The sequence below is a fragment of the Pelmatolapia mariae genome, linkage group LG14, assembly GCF_036321145.2.
Source record: "Pelmatolapia mariae isolate MD_Pm_ZW linkage group LG14, Pm_UMD_F_2, whole genome shotgun sequence".
Taxonomy (NCBI): Eukaryota; Metazoa; Chordata; class Actinopteri; order Cichliformes; family Cichlidae; genus Pelmatolapia; species Pelmatolapia mariae.
The window spans coordinates 21,705,575-21,728,996 of record NC_086239.1 but is presented as its reverse complement, the minus strand read 5'-3'; the positions used below and the strand labels follow the sequence as shown (position 1 = coordinate 21,728,996).

Below are 23,422 nucleotides of genomic sequence, written 5' to 3'. Positions count from 1 at the left end.
ATATGATATGATTTTTAGACTGTATTGTTAATTATTAACGTTATTATAAATAAGTAATCAGAATCTCTTAAGACTGAAATGAATAAGAGGGCTTTCTTGCTGTGTTTGGCTGAGAATGACCTCCCTGTTTCCTGTGTAAACTGGTGTGTGGGTGTGCGTGTGTGTTTGCATAGACAGAGAGAGCGAGAGAGAAAAATCTGGCCACTTTTAATCACAGGAGAGACACCCTGAGTGAGCGATAGAGAGCTGTGACAATCCACTTACTGCGCTCTGTAATCTGTTTAACCATTTAGTGAGTTGTTAAGGGAGTATGCAAACACTCACATTGGGGAAAAAGAAAAAAAAAAGCACACTAAACACCCTGCAGGCTGTAGCAGCGCACAGGACAACTTGGTAGCAATTCAGTGTCGTTACACATCTAGGGAAGAGTGTGTGTGTTCATTTGTTTGTGAGTGTGTTGATGTCTTTGAGACCTACTGTAGGCACTGAGAGAAGCCAGGCCTGGAGCGTGATGACAGAGACCAGACCTGGCCAAATAGAAGATCCCCCAATCCAATTACCCTGTTCCTCTCTTTTATTTTCTCCTCTTCTCTCCTTGCCTCTCCTCTCCTCTCCTCATTTTATGGCCTTTTTCTTAGCAGGAGCTAGTGATGGCAGTCCTGGCTGCTGTTTAAGTGGCTGGCTGCTCTGCTTTATGGATCAGGAGAGGATGCGGGCAGGATTATAAGCAGCAGGTTATGAGCAGCAAACATGACGGGCCAGCTCCGATTTTAGGAGGGTTTATGTTGCGCTTGTCGACAAAATACGTTTTTCTGCACTCTCTCTCCCTTTCTGGAAAAGCTGGGTTAGTTTGGTTTGGAGGATGCAGAGTGGTGTTGAAGGCAAGGAGGGGAGCTAAACGAGAAGGCGGTTATGCAGAATGATGTGTAAAAGAGACGCACTGTTAATGTTTAATTTTCTCCAGGCTCCGGTGCTTATTCATCTGCACCAGGGGCAAGGAAAGGTGTTGACTGAAGTCTTTATGAGGAAGGCTGAGAGTGAGAAAACGTTATAGAAAGTGATGTTCCTTTTAGTTGAACTGGCAAAGTAACATGAAGAAGAATAGCAGACGATGGTTTTCAGTTAACTAAGGAGTACCTCTCGCTGTGCATTTGACCTCTGCTGGCCCGAGACAAAAATACTGCTCTGCAGGTCTTCCCTCGTGGCATTGATCATTGCAAGAATACCTTCTTCAGACTGGGTAAACAGCTTTCCAGGCATTGAGTTTAAGTACCATGACTCAGTTGCAGAAGTAAGGAAGTAAATCTTGCCTGAGAGGGGTGTATAACAATCATCCTCAGCGGAGGTTTGAAATCGACAGCCATGCTCAGAGTGTTTTTTTTTTCTTTTGCGCAGAAACGAGCTGAAACAAAAGAGTTGTGATCGTAGTCGCCGATCACGCAAGTGGGTGTGCGCTTATTTGTGTCGCTGATGGAGTTGGCGGCCCTGCACAGCTTATGCTGAACATTTAGTAGCCGCAGGAAAGTTACGAAGCCTCCCTCCTCTTCTTCCTCCTTCCCTCCTACCCATTTAGTCTGCCTCTTTTTCAACAGAAGTTTAGATCTCTGGGCCGATGTTTAATTCATTTGTACTAATGTCTCGCTCACTCTGGCTCTCCTTCATCCTCGTGTGCTCTGTCTTACTCTCTCGCCAGCGTAGTCCCTGTGGTTCTCTAATAGAGTTATTCCACCTTGCATCTCACTCATTCTCCCTAACACACACACATCGCTCACTCCACTTCTGTCCACTTTTTGCCAGTAGCGTATATGCAGTCTTCATTTTTGTATGATATATCAGCTCTTCTTGCAGTTTAGATGCGTGAGTAATACTGTGGAATTAATGCCAGGCTGTTATATGAGTTACTAGTCTTTTCTCAGATCCAATGCTGTATGTTTCTCATTGCTTACTGCCTTACTGTGACTGCCTCTTCTCTTCTTTTTCGCTCTCTTCTCTTTTTTTTGTGCGCCTCTAACTCTCTGTTTCTGCCTCTTTCTATGCCCAGTTCTGACGCCACGGAAAGTATGTACAGTGTGTATAAATATCGCGGGCACTGCTGTCTAATCAACAGAGTGAAATAATTCACTTCTTTTCCTCCACGTACACACTCACTGATGGAGGCCAACTGAAATCTGTCAGTGCCGAGCTGTATGTGGAAAATGTTTTTAGGGGAAAATGGTGGAGTATTTCACAAAAATGAAACAGAGTAGCAAATCATCTCGTTAAATTTTCAAACACATATTAATCAGAATGAAAAATGCCACTGGAGCTAATGTTATGGCACGCACATTTTGGCAGGTATACATATGCCATAATTGCTGTATGTTGAGTGTGCATTAGAGAGGAGAAGTTTATTTGTGGTCATACTGTATGTTGAAATCTCTCATGTATAGAAAGCGTGTTACCACACACTGAGCAAGATTCTGAGATTCTTGCGGTGGCTTTACTTTTAAAAACATGAAGATGACAAAAATGATACCCAAAGTGAAAATCCCAAAAAGTGATCACAAACGTGTAACATTAGATTTTAATCTGGACTTTTTAAGACCTAAACGAAATATGCCAACAAGCCACATATGTGATGAGACATTCAGTGACTCATTGCAGTGGTTCGGACACATTTTGGTCTCTACCAATAAAGCGTTTAGAGTAGAATGCAGTAGATTCAGGTCTTCAGAGTAAGGTTAAACACTTTCTTTGCAATCTTTGTGTGCACGTTAGCCTTTGCTGTGTTCGTTTGTCTTCTTGCATTACTCGAAGACTTGGGTTAACTTTTCTTTCTTTTTTTTTTAACCACTTTTCCTTGAAGTCTGCAGAAAAACAGACACACACACATGCATGCACGTACACACGAGCGCTCCTGACATTTCTCCCTGTAGGCTAAACTGCAGAGTGCTTGGGGCCATGTTGTTTTGTCTTCTGACAGACAGAACGAGAGAGAGAGAAAAAAAAAGACAGTTACCCTGGCCGGTGCTTACGCCAGTTTGACACCACAGACACTGAAGGGGGGGGGGTTGAACGAAGAGAAGTGAAAAAGGCACAGTAGAAAACGGTGTGTAGATGATATGAATAACAATGTACGCGGTGTGTCTCCCTGGACCCTGATAACCTGCAGACCAGAGCCCGGTGCCTGTGACAGGCTGGCCTTTGTGGCCACTTTATCCCGCCTGTACACTTGTAAGGTAGAGCCGGGATAATCACACCTAATCTAATTAGGCTAAAGAGGGCCATGACTGAGGCTGGCTACGAGCAGACTGGGCACTCTTTCTCTCTCACACACACACTCACACACTCCCTCACTCACAGATACACACACACATCAACAAACACAGCTCAGCAGTGAAATCCTGTTTGCATCAGAAAAATAAGGTTGTCATATTGATTATGTAGATGAGGGACTAACGGGGGCTAACTGCCTCTCGGCCAGCCGGTTACAGCTGACAAAGGCCAAAGGGAGGGATGCAGAGAGAGGAAAGAAAAGATTAGAACAGGTTTAGCTCTGTTTTCCCTCTGCCACTTTGCATGTACCACTGTTTGGTTCAGTGCAACCTACTGCTCCTGCTGCCACTAAAGTTGAGACTGAAAGTAGGTATAAAGTAGGGAGACTCTTTAAATGCACGCACCCTAAAATTCATGCAGATTTTTTTATTTGACTTGCAATAACTCAAAATACAGGTAAGAGTATACATAGACAGATTCAAACATGCAGTAAAAATAAGATGGGGAAAAAGTGCAGGACTACTAAAGCAATATTTTACAGTGCTTTAGTTGTACTGAATCTCATTTATTTTTAATGCCTACCAATCTAATGTTTATATTCTTGATGAATTAGTGTAAAAGAAATGCATTTATCGTGGGCTTTGTGGATGTTTTTTTTCCCAGAACTTGAGCAGAGATTTCTTTAGTTTTATCCCTAATATTTTGCCCTAATTAAGTATTTGAAAATAGTAAGTCATTGACTCTTAAGTGGAAATCATAAACTCAGGAAATATCAGTTTAGTTTTCTTCTATAGATTCCTTAGCTGCTTGTGTCAGCTCTAGTTGTCTCCGTACAGTTGCTTGTAAGGACATGTAGTGGATACATGGCTATTAATAACTTGTCTTCAGGTGTGTGTGTGTGTGGGTTTTGTGTGCGGCAAGCCAGCAGCCAGATTGCTATTTCCCCCTCTACCCTGTATAGAAAGGCCTGGGTATTCTCTGGATGAGGGTGTGATGTACAATTGAAGGGCAGGATTGAAACTGATTACCTTGTTAACTCCTGGCACCCACTGGCAGCTTGAAATAGACCTGAGCACCAGGGCCTGATTTGCAAATGAATTACCTCTCGCCTGGCCCTCCCCTTCCCCTCCTCTTCATTCCCCCGTCTTCCTCCCTCTCTTTCGTTCTTTTTTTTCTTTTTTCTTTTTTTTTGTCCATTCGGTGCCAAGATCATCTTTTTATATTGTGCCATGACAGATGCTGTGCCGTGCTGCCATTGTTCCCCATCAGTTTTTCTGGGGCCGAGAGGAGAGCCAAAAGATTTCCACATGTGATTTTAACACAGCCACCACCCCCCCAGTCCTTGCCGTATAGCCCAGTGTAGTCTTTGTGTACCAGTACGGCAATCTACATAGTTTTGGAACAGGCAGTAATGTTGGGGAGCGTCATTGTCTCAGCCTCAATAATAGAGAGGCATTTCTCTGATTAGGAAAGGTTATAATTGGGAAGTATGAAAAGGACCACTGGCTATTGAAGAAAACCATGGGGAAATTGATTGCTCTCCATGTCTCCCTTTTGCTTTTCTCTCTCTGTCTTTGTCCTGATCTCCCTCTATGTAACACGATAAAAAGAAGTCAATTTTCTTTAAAACTTGGCCCCAGCCCTCAGATCCCTCCAGAGCTGGTGTGTATAGGCTAAGAAGGGGGAGATATAGTTTTTTAAATAGGGAGACTTGTTCTGTGTGTAATATTTTATCCGTGATATGACGTCTTCAGCAGTTTAGCATTTCTTAGCTCACAGGGAGCTGAAGGCGGTCCTTTAACTATGGCCTGCTAATGTTTGATTATGAGAACGGTTGTCTGAGCTGTTATCAGAGTGACAGATCAGAGTCATTGCCCTGTACCCAGGACGCTTAAGCCAAAGGGGGGCGATGTGTTTCTCGACCACAGCAATGGTAAAAAAAAACCCTATATATTAAATACGAGAGATGCCCCAGTAGCAAATTTCTTCGGTTGTTATAATTTTTTTTCTTTGTGTGACCTGCTGATACCAACTTTTTTTGCTTCTGTTATTTTCTTTCTGAGAACTGTAGAAACAAAAATGGAACTTTTCCACAATGTGAAATATTTTTGTCATAAAAAACAATAAATCTCCCCAAACTACAGGTTCTTCTCCCACTGAAAACAATTGAGAGTAAGGTGCTCTGGTACAGGAAATTAGTACAAGTAATTAACTGAAAATGAGTTGCTGTACACCCACCTTTACTTGACATATTTTGCGTTGCAAAACAAAAGCAGGTGGAACAGATTTATATAACAAAACAAGTGTCAGGTACTTTAATTATTTTCCTGTATGTTTATAACATCACCAGATAACAGAATCTGAACCCTTTTGTGTTTTTCGTTGGTCTCCATAAATGTCCTCAGGATGACTTTGATCCTTTGCTCATACCGAGGCTTCTGGCTGACTCTGAACCCAGACAGATTTAGCATTAGCCACTTTGCCCTTATTAGATTCTTTAAAATATCCGTATTGATCTAGGTGAAGGTGATTTGAGTGTGTGATTATGTTTGTTGGGATGAATATTTTTATTTTAATGGGTTATTATTCAATGTTTTTACTGCCTCGGCCCAGTTGAGTTCAAACAGGGCTGTATGTGTCCCTGGACTGAAGTAAGTCCTGTTTATAATTTTAGACTCTTCCATATTTTGTTTTGATTTTACATATGATGTAAATGAATCAATATATTGATGTTAATCTCCAAGTTTGTTTATTTAAACCCAATTCTTGAATTGCCTTTATACTATTTATCTGTCTTGTGATTTTAAATGAGTTTCACAGTTGTAGACACACCTGTGGAGCTTGTCTTCTTTTGTAGTGGATTGCTTAGAGCTTAGGTGTAACTTGCTCTTATAATCACATTCTGTAAAAGGTCAAATCAACATAAAATTGATTACGCATTGGTGACACTTTTTTAAAAAATTAGTTTAAACCTAGTTTAATTATTTGCTAATATAACTAATCTATCTTTAGAAAGAAAATTATTTTCAGTCTCTACTACAAGGTTCACCAACACCAGTCTCTCCATAATTTGTCCCTTTCTTTGTTTTCTTCTCAGTGCTATTTATATTCATAATGCCCACCATATTGAAAAAAAATGCCTGTGTTTGTCATTGATGGCTATGTTGCATTTTTGTGTTGATTGTGCAAAATTAGGTCCTGTCAGTTGATTAGTGTGGGCTAAATAAATGTTTTTTTAGTTTGGAGACACTGATAAGATAGTAGTCATGATGCCGCTTCTTGAAAGGTTTTCCCAGTTTCACATTGTGACGATATTGCTGTTTCTTATTATAAATGAAGATGATGTTAATCCTGTCAGTTCAAGTAATAAACCCTGGAAGACTTTAAAGAGATTTATTCTTCATTTTCTCGCTCCACAAGTGTTGCTGTCGCTCTTGTATTTGGGCGTTGGTCCCGTGTTTGGCAGACACGGATAACACGAACAGGTGTCTGCTTGCGTTTTTATCTCATACAACAGAAAGAGCCTCCTTAAATCAACTTCTTCTTTTCATATTCATACTTCTTTGACTTTTTTATTGACTGCACTTAAACCTCCTTGAGAGAAACATAAAGTGCTGAATTTTTTACCCCCATTTTAATGGCCTGCTTTTCTCTACCATTTTGGGATTATGCTAAAGTAAAGCCCCTTCCACTGGGAGGGAGGTCAGCTTGTGTACCCGCAAATGTATGTGTGTGTGTGTGTGTGTGCGCGCGCGCCTGTATGCATGCTGAATTACATAAAAGCATAGAACGATAAGTCTGCGTTTTGTTCCCTCTCTGTGTTCTGCATGGAAGAGTGACAGCCCCCGACTTGCCCCTGTATTATCCCTTCCTGTGCATATGTGTGTGTGAGTCTGAGAGTGTGTGTCCCACCAGCCCTCCTCTTAGCTGTATAAAACCCTGAGAGGTAGTTCTGATAGCACACACAAGAATACAATTTCAATTTCAATTGGCAGCCCTGTTAAAAAAGGGCTATGGAGATGGCAATCAGGCCTGAGGGGAAGCTGCACTCCCTGTACTATTGTGCTTGTGTGTGCGTCTCTATACCCAATCCTCTACAGTTCAATATCAAGCTTTATCCCTATATTAGTTAAACAGGCAGATCCCACTGATGTGGACTCTGTATTAGTGTGCTTTATGTGAGTGTGTATGTGTGAATGAATATGCTTGCTCCAGTGTCCCCATCACATTGACTTTTTAATAAATATGCCTGCCATTCTGCCAGCAGTCAAACAACATATGAATGCTCAATGACACGCTTGACAAGGCATGCAACTGTAGCAAATGAGTCACAAATTCACACACTCTCTCTCACACACACATATACACTCGCACACTCTCTCACTCTCTCTTATGTATGATGTCTTCTTTATAGTAATACGGTGTCTTGCCTTCTTTTGCTCCCGTTCTGCTCCTCTTCTCACTATCAGTGACTGATGATAAGTTGAGGACGAAGAGGCTGCTGAGGGCCAGGTTTTTTTTATTTTATTTTATTTTATTTTTTAATTGTATGAGAAAATAGAAAAATGCACTGTTGCTAATCAAAAGGTTAAAGACTTCTGTTGGTTATACAGTCGCAGGATATCGTTTGTGAACCCTTTGTTTGGAATACCAAGAAGTCTTTAACTCACAGTTATAAATACAATCTGACAAAACACCAGTTTTATATTAAGCGTTTTCTTTATTGATCACACTTTTTTGGTTAGTTTTTTGTTTTGTTTTGTTTCTTGCAAAATGTTATGTTTTAACTTTTTCTATAAACCACCACATTTCTGGGATTTTCTGAATGAAAGAGATAAAAGTTAATCACCCCAAATGTAAAGCATTATTCGGCTGTTTGGCTTCCTCAGGTTTTGCAAATCGGCAGCAAAAAGAAAGTCATGTTTTGTCATGGCAAAGTGAGAAATATCTAATAGAAATATCTTGAAGTTGCTGCTGCTGCTACTGCTTGTCACCTTTCCATCAATTGCTGAGCAATTAATGAATCTTATTGTAATGACCGTAGCATATGTGTATATATAGATCCCCATGTACCCTATCTCCTTCTTAACAGGTGAGCCAGTCGGAAAGAAACTTTGCACAAATATCGTCACACATATGATTAATAACATCTATATGTTTTTTAATTTTTTTAATAAATCACAATTCTTTTGATTTTCCTGTATATTATGTTTATTTCATCATATCCTTGTGAATGCGACGTTACATTCTCCGTTTGTTTCCCATGCCACGCTCAACGTGTCACCTCTACGTAACTTAACGGTCATAAAAAATGTTATCTGTGATGGAATTTTGTTCGAGTCACCACTAAATACAGAGTGAAGACTTATATAGCTCATACGGGCTAGTATGTAGAAAATAAGGTTTAAAAAGGTAAAACTGTTTTATTATTTTAGTCAGATTATATTGGACTATGATAGATTATGGTCTTTCAACATACAAAGTAAATTTTAAATAATTAATTCCTTAAGCAAAATATCCAGATGTTCCCTTGTCCTGACTTATCAGCTGTGATGCTGTGACAAATACTTGGAGTGATGCTGCAGGGGAGTTTATGCTGAGCTTGATTTTTAACAGCTAACAACACATTTCTACATATACGTGTTCCTACAGTAGTGCCACTGTCACCACAACAGTTTCCTGTGTCAGTGCTTTGTGAGTTTGCTATCAAATCGTAACTATGTCCGTCTCATTAATTTAGGGAGTTATTTTTTGCAGGTATGCGAGGATATGATAAGTTTAGTGTTAGCATGACAGCTGGCAGCAGTGTTACGTGCTAATTCAAAAGTGCTGTAACAACAAGTGTAACATATGACTTTCCATACGGGGTAAATCAGTGAAATAGAGTAATGTGTAATACAATACATTACAACACAAGTAATAACACGGTATGTTCTTATTAGAAGTCATTTTTATTTAATAGGAAGCCTCTTATGGTTCCTGAACTGAAACTGTGAGTAAAGGGCAGTGAAATCATTACAGTCAGATAAAGGGGAACGTTAAAGGTGTGTAACACGGCCTGTGGAAGCAAACCCATTGATGTATGAAAGCCTGATATTACATGGTAAACCTGGCTAGTAGTGGAGAGTGAAAGGGTTAAATCGTCCGCACACCGGATTGTGGGTCTGAGAGGTAATGCATGGCTGATGAGTGCTGGGCTAATGGGCAGCTCTGTAAGCTGGAAATCAAATGACTGCCTCTGCATTTTAAGTCCCTCTGTCACCTCCATTGACTGACTAAAGATATTCAGATCAGCTATGTCAAAGGGGGGGTGGGGGGGAATCTAGCAAAGATGGAAAGAGAAAGAAAGGGAAAGAGAGTGAAGGAAAGAAGGGGGGGGATCTTAGCAAAACCTGAAGACCTAATGCAATTATTAGAAACGTGAACCGCAAATGACAACTCATCTGGAGCTAGCTGTGTAATTAATTGTCTGCTAGCAGAATTGCGGGGGCTTTGGAGGGTCAGGTAAAGAGAGAAAAGAGAAAGAAAGCCATCCGGGGGGGTTTGGAAGAAGGCAACATGACAGGTAAGGAGAGACATAAGGAAAACGATGAGGTAAGATGAGGCAACAGCTTAAAATCATTGGTCGAATACAAGAGACAAAAGGGCTTTGGACACATTGTAACAGAGCATCTACTGTGAGTGATAGAGGAAGAAAGTATGCTGGGAGGGCACGATGAGAAGAAAAGCGACTGAGTGGAAGGAGAGGGGGGAAAAAGAGAAAAGGAGCAGGAATGAGAAAGCATGAGTGCAGACAGTGTGATGGATCCAGCGACCATGTTAAATTGGTCAGTATTGACCTTGCCAGAGCTTAACACTCTCCCTTGTTTGTCCAGTTTTACTTAATTGACCGCAGATAACTAATTAAATTTCCTGGAACAACAGGGCATTACTCTCCCTGTGTCTTTCCCCTTCTTGCCCACTTGCCATTCTCTGCCAGGCCTCTCAGTCATCCTGGCTTGTAACTATTCCGAAGAGAAAAGAGAGGTAATGTGAACAAGTAATGACATAAATTTCCTTCTTTTTTTGTTGTGTGAAACACTGAACACAATGACAAATCGCTGTGTCTGACTAGGATGGGTGAAGGTCAGAGATTTTCATGTTTTTGTCTGCTCAATAGTCCAACCTGTCTCTTCTGTCAGATTCTGGCATTATATCCTTAAATAGTTGCTGGTTAACTCCCAGTGATTCTGTAAAGACACTCACATGCCATGGCAAGCCATAGCTTTAGTGGGGACAAGTGACAATTCTATGGCTGCTACATTTTCAATTTTAAAGGAAAAGCTTTCCACTTACAGGTGTGTGTCCAGACTGTGTGATTTTTAGCAATTTTATAACCTTTTTGCAAGCCACGGAGTGCACATTGGATTTAATAAACTCGGGTATGACATTAGCGTTACCCCGTGGCTGTTAGCTTCCCTCTGTTAGCTTCCCTGCAACTTTAAGTGGTCATATTTTATGTATGTAGACTGCATGATGGCAAAACGTACTAATGGCTGCAAACAAATCTGCTGCCACAACTCAACAAGAATTTTCTTAGGGGTTTTTATGGTATACCATTAGTATTATTTTAACTTAAAATGGTGCCATAATAAGCACATTCATGGGATAATTGTATCAGCTGATCAATAAGTGTAGGTTGTTGCTGCCCTCATATCATGGGCCATTTGACCCCAGCTGTTGCAAGACCATTACAATAGCCAAGCTGTAACCTCGCTCATTGTGCGAAACAGGACTACTGTCCTGAAGGCAAGACCAGAGATAATACCGTAGTTCTTTCATGTTGGTTATCTCCCAACTCAAAGTCCCAAAGTTGTGCAACTTTTGTACACTTAAATAGACGTTGTCTTAGAGGTCAGAGTTGACCAGTGTTTGTCAGAGCTAATTTGCAGCAGTGTGGGAATGTTTAAAACACTCACCTGCCAACCAATCCAATTTTTTGAAGATATTTTGATATGTCATGATGACAAAGGTACAGACATAGCCATTAAAATAAATGATTTCTTAATTCTATATGTTATATATTGTCGAGCTGTCTTGGTTTACTGCAGCAGTACATTACAGCAGTAAACAGCGGTAGTGTATGGGCTTATATTGCTTTAATTAGTCAATTTCTAATGTGAAAATACTTTTTTAACTGAAGTCAGTAAATGATTTGGAGTTTGGAAGACTAATATCTAAAGCAAGTTTTAGGGACCGATTTGAACCACAGTTTTTTTTCAGCCAAACTTAGCTGCCTTTAATAGACCTTAACAGTTATAAAATGACTACCACTGAAAAACTAATAGCACTTATGAGTAAACTGCTCACTTAAAAATAAATTAATCAGTATTTATACAGTATGAAAAGTGTGATTTTAATGCGCCATGAATTCATTTTCTTCATAGAGGGCTACTAAATATGTCACATGATTAGTGTGCCTTCTCACCGTGCCAAGTCCATCACATCCCATCACATCACAAATCACCGTCTGTCTGCTTCATTCTCGTCTTCCCATGTCTGCACTTCATCTCTCTTGCCATTGCCGCCCTCCCTCTCTCATGCTGTGTGCCGGGGCTGTAATCTGCTCCTGTGGTTGTAGTAAGCAGGCCATAGTGTCTCTGAGGCCTTGTGCTACACCACCATTACTATCTGGCCTGCCTCCACTACAAATTGGATGAACAGGCACTGACACATTTTCAATATTATTACATTAAACCAAGTGGATTTTGATTGATAACCTAATATTGGCCTAATGCAAAACATCAATCACGGCAAGTATATTAATTATTTAATATTGTGGCGTAATTCAGAAATCGATGCTGCCTCTGCGCTGAATGCACAGAGTACAGAAGGAGGGAGGGAGAGACAGATAAGGAGAAAAGGAAAGCTCGGTCCCCGAAGACCTCCGCAGATTATATGATGTTTTGAAAAGAGAGATGAGGATGTAAAAGTGTGCGTGCGTGTGTGTGTGTGTGTCTGTGTGTGTGTCAGCTGTGGTTGTCTAATGGATAGAGCGATCCCTTCGGCACTGGTGCGGACCATGCTGGACAGCTTGTCCTTGATGAAGTCAGGACAACAGATGAAAGAGTGGGAGATTAAATGCATGTTAAGAGCTTAATAAAGGTTGAATCAAAAAAAAAAGGAAAAAAAGAATAACTGTAGCTATAAAAAGGAAGAGGGGAGACGGGGGGGAAAAAGCAAAGGGAAATGAGTGGAGGAGGAGGGATCGAGCGCTGCGTCTCCCCTGTGTTAGATTGTTTCTCACTAATTGCGCTTCATTAGTGGATTACACACACTGTCACCACGGTAACAAATGTCTTGCTGTCTAGTAGCCGGGCGCCCGTCATGTATAATGAATGTGGCGGGGTGTTTGTCAGAATGTAATGTAATTACAGCTAGATGAAGTTTGCCTTAAGTGGTTGACTTGTCTGCCTGTGGCTCAGTGACAGAGCTCAGAATAAACAAGCAAACATCTTTTCTTCATGACTTTATTTTTTTGTTTTTCTTTAGTTCTTGTAGTGTTTTTTTTTTATTTTATTTTAAGTTTTCTAGGGTGTCTAGCTTTTTCTTCATTCCTTGATGCTTTTCAGAAAGGTAGATGGTGTTGAGACATGGATGGATGGGTGAATGGAGGTAGAGGGGGCTGGAGGGGTGGGATGGATTAGACAGTATGTAATTTTAGAGATGGTGTAGATTTACACTGTGATGCTGCTGGCTGCATTAGCAACTGAAGCCTGTCGATAAGCCTTTCTCCCTTTCAGCACACACACAGACACACATGAACGCCGTAAAACGCCACAGCCTGGGTGGAGTTGTCAGTAATGGAGGCCAGAGTTGGACGAGGGGTGCTGAGATCGGGGGGACGGGGGCTGTTTGTGTTCTCTTGATCTTTTGATTTCCACTGCTGCAAATTTGAAATGTGCCAAAATTGCATCTATTATTTACTGCCAATTTGCTCTTTTTAAAAACAGACTGCTCCCCACTCCTCCGCTTCCTCGGCTCGCCGTTCTGCTGTTGCTACCCTGATAATCATACACACATTTTTTATTAATTCACAGATAATAAGCTCCCAGTTCTTTCTTTGTAGTTGGAAATTATTATTATGAATGCCAGCAGTGTGGCAACAATATTAGTTAACCTCTGTGTGGTGCAGATGCAAACACATGAAAATGCACACAGCATTTCAGTCTGAAAGGTTAACAATTAGTATAATTCCTCATTATGTGCTTTTTTTTGTTACCTCTTTTGATTAACCAAATGCCTTTTGATATCATCAGGATTTTTTTCCCCTCTTACAGCTATTCTCATCCCGCGTACGTTGCACCTGAAACAGAAAGAGGGTTTAGTGGTTATGACAGTTGCCGACTGTGAAATGATTAGTTGAAAATAATTCGGCTTAACTACCATCACAGTGAGACATTTTAAGGTATCATCATAACCTCAGAAAACCACTGATGGCTTGCCTCCCCATTCATCGAGGAATCAAGAAAATAGATTGTTTATTAATAACAATGATTCGTAGCTGGAGTCTAATTCTGGCTACTTAGGATTGGCCACAGGTAGTGTTTCAGTGCAATGACTCAAACTGTGAAATTAAATCAGAAAATCACACTTGACAGAGTTTGTTGTGTGTGTTAGTTGATGTTTGTGTGTGTGTGTCTGCAAATCTGCTTTTATTAAATGACTTTTTGTGCCGGCACTTTATTTACAGTGGGGGAAATGTGTTGTTGTGTTGCAGGGACGCTGGGAACATCAAAGGCAGATTAGAACATCTGGTAAGTTCTATTCAAAACACACTCACACACACTTGCACACTTTGATATCTGCATTCCTAATGAAACCTCTGCAATTGGAGCTGAATACCTGCAGCTAACAAGCAGGGAGAGAGAGAGAGAGTGGCAGAGAAAACGGGGTAGAGGGAGGATGGAGCCTCCCCGAGGGTCTGGTCCCGCTTTTATATTAGCATTTAATTCATCCCAAATTGTGCCCAAACACACACACAGGTAATCCACTGTGTCCTCTCTCATATTAGCTGCTACTTTTGTGTGTGTGTGTGCGTGTGTGTGTGTACCTGTTCGTAAACGCTAAAAATGAAAGCAAAAGTTTTTCTCCCCATCCCCTTGTCCCTCTTGGTCCTTTTGTCAGCATGGGGCCTTTCCTCAGTCCTCTTCCAGCTATGAATCAGAGAGCTGCTGGAAACGCTCTCCTGGGACAGCCCTGAAAATTTAATAACCGACATTTTCAGGGTTTCTCTTGCTACTCGCTTTAATACGGGGTCAGAGTGCCGTGCAACAAAGTGAAAAGGTTTTCTCTCCTCTTTTTGGGTGGGAAGAAACGAAGGTTTGATGTGCCCCATATTCCAGGGGATGAATTATAGAGAGGGGTCAGTGAGGGTCCTGGCTCTCTGTGGATGTCACATGCCCTCCCTCCCTTGCCTCCCTGCATACTAAACTGCAGTTCCCAGCACCCTTACGCAAATGACCCTCGCCCCACCACACGCTACGCAAATGACCCTGAATATGCCACACAAATGAGTGACCCCGAAATTCAAACACTTCTCAGTAACTCTCCACTTCTGCAAACGTCTGAGCTCATAAAGTTAAAATCATCTTTCAACACTGTCAAGCACAGCCCCAGTTTCCACTTAACTCTGTTGTTGAGGATATTCATAACTTTGATTTGAGTGACATTGGATTTAAAGTGGTGTGATTGCTCACCAGCCACTTTATTAGGTACACCTGCTCAACTGCTTGATAACGCAAATAGCTAATGAACCGATCACATGGGAGGGACTCAGCACATTTAGAGATGGTCAAGAGGACCTGCTGAAGTTCAGACTATCAGAATAGGGGAAAAAGGGAGATTAAAGCGACTTTGAACATGGCATGGTTGTTGGTATGAGTATTTCAGTAACTGCTGATCTGCTGGGGTTGTCTCACTCTGGGGTTTACAGAGAATGGTCTCAAAAAGGTAAAATATCCAGTGAGCAGCAGTTCTGAGTGAAAACGACTTGTTAATGCCAAAGGTCAAAGGAAAATGGTCAGACTGTTGGCAATTAAGGCATGCAGAAGAGCATCTCTGAATGCACATGTTTAACCTTGAAGCAGAAGAAGATAGCAGCAGAAGACCACACCAGGTGAAACACCTGTCAGCTAAGAACAGGAAACTGAGGTCACAACGGGCGATTGAAGATTGAAAAGCATTCCTGGCCTGATGAGTCTCGATTTCAGCTGCAACATTTCAATGGTGCAGTCCAAAGTCAGCATAAACAACATGAAGCATAGATAAATTGTGCTGTCTATCATTGGTTAAGGCTGGCAAATATTGATATTGCAGATATTTTTGGCCATACTTTGGGCCCTTAAACACCAGCTCAGCATTGTTTAAATGCCCCAGCCTACCTAAGTATTATTTCTGACCATTTCCATCCTGTTATAACCACAGTGGTCATTCAATGTGCTTCTCAAACTGGTATCATTAATATGACAGTGTGTTTACTGTACTCAAATGAGCTCCACACTTATCAGATCTCATTCCAGTAGAGCACCTTATGGAACGGCAGATTGGCATCATGGATGTGCAACAACTGTGTGACACTATCATATCAATATGGAGCAAAGTCTCCGAAGAGTGTTTTCAGCACACTATCCATGGCGTATAGAGGTGCTGGTTGGCTATTGTGATCTTTTCAGTTCTCAACAAAACTCCATTGTTCATTATTACCAAATAACAAACAGGCCGTATTTTTCTTTACCATAAGAGGTAAATACAATCTTGGATTCTCTTCTTTTCTCTGCATCATCACTAAATGTTGTTAAGCTGATTGTAAATTTGTCATTAAAATCTTTTCAATGTTGGTATTTTTTAAGAGCACTGTTGTTTCCCCTCAAAGTGCTTCAAGAGTAGACATTCAAATGAAGTGATGGTTAAATATAGCATGTTGTATGGTAATGGTCTAGATTGAGTTTGGAGATGTCTGTTGCTTGGTCTATAGGTGTGATTGATGTAGTACTCCATAAAAGGTGCTTTGAATTATTCAAGAGAAGATTAGATGCATAAACAGCATTAATCAATATGCTTATATGCGTTGTCAAATATGAAAGCTAGTGGTTTTAAGTTTCTCTAAATGACATGTGCATGACTGTGAACTCATTTGCAAAGTCACAAATGAGTGCACTGAGTTTTCAAACTTATTAACAAATTTAAGGCAAGACGGGTTATATTGAGTTATAGTTTCTATTATGGCACAATTTTGTATTGTGATTATAAAATTTTGTCCAGAAAAGCTGGAGATATACACATAGACCAAATTATTGACACAATCATGTACTCCCAGAGATTGGTAGACTTATATTTTAGCCACTGTGCATCTGCAGATGTTTTTTTTCCTATATATTTCCCCCCCGAGTATACCCACAGGGACTGATTATACCATATTTGCATTTGATTCTTGGTTGTTGCTTTGTTTTTATACTCATCAGGATAGCTGAGTTAAACATTACAAACTTACGAAGACTCACATGCAAACACATTTGTATGTTTACCAGTTTATGGTTTTTTTGTGTATATATGTATGTCTCAGGGAATTTGAATAGTTGAATACTGAGTGTTTGAATTTATGGGCATTTTAATGCTTACGGAGAGATTGCACCCCAGTAGTCAGTTGCCTGGGGAGTGCAAGACTCTGATTACGATTCGGGACAGAGAACTGTAAATAACAGAGCTCATCTCTCTCAGAGGTAGAGTTCCAGGGCTGTTGCAAATGTTTTTCTCAATTCCTCACACGCATATTTGTGTAGATTTCCAAACAGGCATTTATGACTTTCTGCTGATCTATTGCTTTCACGATTGGTGCATCAGCCACATTGACACTTACCATGGTGTTTCAACCAGCTATCCTGACTCTCAGTCAAGTATACACTTTTTATTTTTTTTACAGTAATTATTTGCTTACATTACTGTAAGTCATTTTTATATGGGTGTCAGTAGCTGTTTTGCTGTTTATTCATGACTAAAACCGGATCAGATTTCACACTGATGTGACAGTCAGGCTTCCCTTTACATTATTCTGGAGCTTGATTTTTCATGATGAATACTAATGTTACCTTTTCCTGTTGTAACCTCACAAGTGGTGAAGTAATTAGGTGGGCATTTAAGGCTTATGTGGTCTAAGGTTTGTTTCATTGTTCACGTTTGGCTTGTTTTGTTTTTGCATCTCAGCAGATTGACTGAACGCGATCAGTAGCGAATTCAGAAACAAAGTCTGAAGCTAATTGCTCCCAGGGCTCTGCGTTAGTTTCTGTTTTTGTTTGCACTCACGTACATGTCCAGGCACATATACACACAGACACACATACAAACAGATACACAAACAAAGATCACCCAAGTCTGAGTTGGATTTTTTTTTCTTTTTCTTTTTTTTTGCTTTGGGAGATTTGGAGCGATAGCAAAAGAGGTGGCCTACAGCAGATAATCAGTCCAGATGCACATTTTTCTTAGAGTGAAGTAGAAGAAAGCCAGCAGCTCAATCAATACACGAGGAATCAGCCTCATCAGGATTACTGGCTCAATCAGCAGCTGTACCCATCGTTCTACCGCTCACACTGCCCAAGGAAGGATACAAGACAAGAGGGGGGAGTAGAAGAACGAGGGGGGAGGAGGGTACGTCATCGGTTCTGAGGAAAGAGTCTGAAGAAACCCTAATGGTGGAAGGTGACTTGCAGGTCAGTCCAGGGTTGCAGGTTGAGTTAAGGTCACGATTCATACAAAACTGTAACTGTGGGATTTACCTTATGTCATGATATGACATTGTAGACCTTTGCTAAAAGTAAATTGAAGGACTTTTTTTCTTAATAGCAAAGCCACATTTTTTGTAACGTGGGTTGCTCTGTATTACATTATCGGTGTTTAACAGTATTTTAATTTGGAAGTATTACTGTATAAGTGAATAACAACTCCTCCTCTCATTAAACACATGGTATCCTTTAAAAACATGCCTCCCTTTGTTGAAGTGCAAGTATTGAAAACAGCTAAATTCACATAGAATGTGACTCTAAGATTTTCAATATTTCCGTTTCCAAATCTTCGCTCTATGCGTGTTGGGTTTAATGTTGGCTCTCTGATGAACAAAGTGCAAATAGATTAGAAAATTGTTACTTAATGCCCTTCCTTAAATAGCCCTTTATTCTCATTTTAACAAGTGTTTGTTGGGGTCTGTGAGGTAAAATGTGTACTACTTAGAATAAATTTATACCTCAACTCTTTAAAGGACCTTTAAAAGTTTGGCGTTTAAATGTAGCATCTGCTTTTCACAGGGTGAGAAGCTGTGTTGTCACAAAGTTTGAGTTTGTTTCTGTTTCTGTTCTATTTTTTTTATCTTACCAATTTTTAATCATATGCTTGACAGTTGGATTACCATATTACACGTGGTAATGAGGAGTAGCTCCTCTTAAAAATCAAACTGAAATAGACCTCAAATAAGATGGATTTTATGTGTTATAGGTAAAAACATCTACCAACACCTGCGGTATGGTGTAAACCCCATACATGTCAAAAAGTTCACAAAAACTCAGATTAACTTTAAATGTTTTAAAAAGGAGTCATGAAGATGTTAAACAATACTCGGGGAAGTGGACAGCAAGGGAAAAAAAAAGTCAAACTTAATATCCACGCCCAACTACATGTAAGTAATGTCGTTCAGACATCATAAATAAAACTCTAGAACACATGTGAAAAGAAGTTTTGTGCTTTATATAAAAATTAAATAAAAGCAGTAAAAGCAATGTTGTCTTAACAACTTTGTGTCATCCCCTCCAAAGTAGCATAATTTAATAAACCTCAGTTGTACAAAAGTAAGTGTCAGGTTTATTAATGGCTTGTGCCATTAGTAATGAGTCACATGACATGATTTACTATGGTAACATACACGTCTTGACTCTTTATACCCTAAACAGCTATGATAGCTAGGTGCTGTCAGAGATTAAAAAAAAGAAAAAGATTGATCATCGAGTTTTTGTGTTGGTCAGTTTTGGTTCTACTAATGCTATAAGCATAAGCATACCTACCTATTGACTATCAATATTTCTTGAACAGTCCTGCAATTTATATGTTAATGTCATTTTCATCAGGGAAGTAAAAAGTAATCCAGGGATTAATCCTACAGCTTTACCTTTAATACATAGTATTAAAAATACAAATAGTACATTTCCCATAATGCTGTCAAATCCTCATCATATTTTAAATATCACTTATATGCAGTTTTGACAAACTAGTTTGCTGATAAACCTCAACATGATCTGGTGTTTGGGGATATTTGGTGTTCCATGCTATCTCCGTGGGAGCTACCGTTCCCTTTTTTTCTGTAAAACTGTGGTTTAGTTTCAGATGTTTCTTTCTTTGTGAAAACTAAATGGGTTTGTTTTATTGGGACGGGCAGCATGGAAACAAGCCTCTTTATTTTTGCGATGCATCACAGGTTGTTGTCCACATGGTTCTCTTCGGGGATAGCTGATGTCTGAGTGTCCCTTGGTGAGTTGAAGAGTTTACTGAGGCAAATTGCCTGGTTGGGCTAATGACAGATATGGACCAACAGCTGTAGCCAGGACACTCGCACACCGAAACTGTGACATTGCCTCATATGGCAGGGTTTTGTCCTAGAGAAGTCTTAGTATGAAATACAAAGAGTTAGGTCAATATAGCTGTTTTTTCTCTCTCAGTTCTGTCTTTGTGTATGTCATAGACTTTCTTTTAATTAATCTATGTATTCCTTTCTCTATTTCTTCTGTCTTTCTTGCACTAATTGTATAGGATAAAGAGGTGAAAACAGCTTAGATGAAGAGATTGTGGACAGATAAAGGAGGGGGAGAGGGGGCGTTGATAATCTGCAAACAGATTTCCATGCTTATTACACTAATGATTTCATGATATTTGATGTTGTGGCTGGGATTGGGAGGATTTGCGAGGGAGGGCTGGGGGTCTCGCTCTTTCTCTCTTCCCCCCCCCTCTCTCTCTGTGTCTCTCTCATCTCAACGGCACGGCTAAATGATGGAGTAATTTGAGTGACCTCTGACTTGGGGCAGGCCCAGACATAATTGCATGTCATTCTCGCACGGAATGAGGAAGGGGTGGGTGGGTGTGCGCGGCTCCTCAAAATACAAAATATCTCCCACCCCCCCCACCCCCCGTCTGTCCGGTCTTTCTCACATATCTCTGGTTGTTTCTGTGTCTCCTTTTCATGTGAAACCCAGTCCCCGTCTTGTTGCTTGTCTCACTGCGGTTCGCTCCTTGAGTGTTTCCCCCCAAAAAATGTTAAAAAGAGACCCCAAACAAAAGAAAGATTGCATTAATTTTCAAATGATGATATTACATTAAGCACGGAGCTCTCATATATCAAAACGTGAGAACTACTCCCTTACTGTATGTGCTTCATCTTAATGGTATCGCTGGATGTCAAGGGCATGGAGGAAATTAAATCGGAAAGTGCAGATAGACCAAAGAAGATATTATCTCTGGATGATTGCAGTTTTGATAGGTATTCCAGTGAATTTCATTTTCTCCGGATGGGAAGAAGATGAGTTAGCCTGCACATTTGCTCATTTTTCTTCTACATGATTTATGTGAGTTGAGTATAAAACTCTCTCCTTCTTCTCCCCCCCTCTTTACTCCCCACCACATCCCCCTTTATCAGGAACACATACATGCATGTACACACACACACAGACACACACACACAGGGTAGTAAATTACTGCCTTTGAGTTGTATCTTGTCTGGGGCAGTTTATGCAAGTGTATGCATCATTTCTGTATGGATGTTTGTGGCAGTGCATGGAGTTTTGTGTATTTGTATGCACGTGCATGTTTGTCTGTTTGTGTTTGTGTGTGTTTGTACTAGTGTGTCTTTATGAATACACACGCCTGAGATAGCAGCAGAGCCATCAATGGGAATGATTCCAGGGAGACGGGGGAGTGTCATTACTCAGACTTGTTTACATTCTAAATACGTAATGAAATCTTGTTGGTAATAATGACGGGAATAAAAGTTTAGGAAATTGTAAAAGTGGTGAAGTTTGAGAAATGAGCCCCGGCCTGTGAAATAGCATTTGGGGGCAGGAAACGACATTATTATGCAGTGCTCCTGCCTGCCTGAGACATGAAGATGAACTGCTGGCGGGTCATAAAATGCTGTTAGGCCTAGCCTGAAGTATGGCGCATTGTAAAAGAGCCCTGATCCCATATTGCCATTATATATAAAAGTATAGCCATACACAACATTATTTTTCATATAAGATGAGCTAAGATACTGTGGCTCAGGCACCCCGAATACATACAGATAGGCAGATTTTTTTCCTTCTTATAAAATATATAAATAAACATATTGCCATGGAACCCATCTTTGCCCTGATCTTATAGACCTCGATATTAAAAACAGAAATATTGCATTTTCTAGGGGCTCTGTTTTCCCCTGTCCTCTTTTGGGTATGGGATATATCTGTGTGTTTGTTTATGGGGGGTATGAGAGAGAGGGAGAGGAAGAAGAGGAGGCGATGCAGGGGAAGCCCGAGAGGAATTCAACAAATGAAAGAAAATGGAAACAGATGAAGACTTTAAAAATATAATGAGATGAATATTGAGCATATCAACTCCAGCATAAAGAGTTTGTTGAGGTAGGCACTGTGTATATTGAAGCCGTTTATTGACAGAAAATAATGGTTACAGTGGCGCAATTAGGATTAATGTTACAGTATATGGACTGATGTCCCATTTCCTCCCACCCCCCATAGATGGTTTCTTTAAAGACATTTGAAGAGAAAGGTGACTTTAGCCAAACCCACATTTCACTAATGTGTTCTTTGAGAAGCAGGAAAGAGGTGCCACACTGTAGGCTGACTTAAATCATACCTGCCCTTAAACCAATCAATTGCTTGTGCACTATCTCTATATTTACTTAAATGGCCACAGTGCATTAAGTGCACTCTTCCAACCCTATTGCCTAAATTATTCATAAATATGTTTAAATATCTAGCCTTTGCAGCATATTAACTAATTTTAACTTCATTCTTTCATAATGAAATCAATAAACTCAGAGCCAACTAGTGTGCATCTGCCTGTATATGATTATTATTATTATTTTTTTTTTAATATGAGCACAACAACTGTTGAAGATTAACGCCAACAGACCTCACATCTTAAGCAATAGAATCATTTTAACATTTTATTTTGGCCTCACCTCAAGCTTAGTCTGTTGTTTATAAAATTATTATTTGGTCAGATATAATGAAATGTGCCAGTTCTGTTCACTCAGAGCCTTGAGCGTTAAAATAAAAGTTGGCAGAATACCCACAGATCAGTTAACCCGTTGTTTTTAAGATGCTGATTGTTCGATTGTAAAATGCAAACTGCATTAAACAAGATAGACCTGGAGCGCTTTGTAAGGTAGGACCAGCCCAGTGTTCTTTATTTATTTACTGCAGCTCATGTTGGTAATTTTCCTTCATGTGCTGACGCTCTGCTTTGCTCATCCACTTCAAGTCTTTCCAATATCGTTAAGTTTAGTTACCGCTGCTGGTTATGTGTTTCGTTTTGTTTATGTTTTTTGTAGCGTGTGCATGTGTGTCAGCATTTTCTCTGTAAACACAATGCTTCAAAAGGTTGTGAGTGAATTCTGATAAAAAATTTTAAGGGTTTGGATTGAGGTCGTTTTAACAAGCCGTTAAAATTTAGATTCCACCAAAGTCTTTTAAATGATTTATTGGTCGAGTATTGACCAACGTAGAAACTATGATTATGAAACTATGAGCATATAGAGAGTACCGTGTAAAGATTTAAAATATCATGTCCCGTATGACCCCTGACCTCTCTTTCAAGGTCAATGGACTGATCTGAAGGTCAAAGTGATAATGATTATATATAGATTTAATAGATGTACAGGGAATGATATATGGGGAGTCTAAATATCACTTTATTTTATTATGACTTTGTTACATACATGACAGTAACAGATTATAAACATTTAAATACATAACAATTTAAATACATGCACCATTTTCCTGAATATGTATAGTTTTGGGGGAAATAAAAAATAACTTGATAATTATTAGTAAACATTTAAACAATTCTTTCTAAACAATGATGTGAATGCACTATATCC

General features: G+C 40.0%; 1 protein-coding gene across 1 annotated transcript in view; it reads left to right on the top strand.

Moving 5' to 3' along the window:
• rsrc1 (arginine/serine-rich coiled-coil 1) overlaps nucleotides 1-23,422 on the top strand; it is a 121,020-nt gene that overhangs the window by 31,072 nt on the left and 66,526 nt on the right. The window contains exon 5 of the mRNA XM_063493407.1: nucleotides 14,015-14,051. Within this exon, the coding sequence (XP_063349477.1) occupies nucleotides 14,015-14,051 (37 nt within the window). The remainder of the gene's footprint in view (nucleotides 1-14,014; nucleotides 14,052-23,422) is intronic.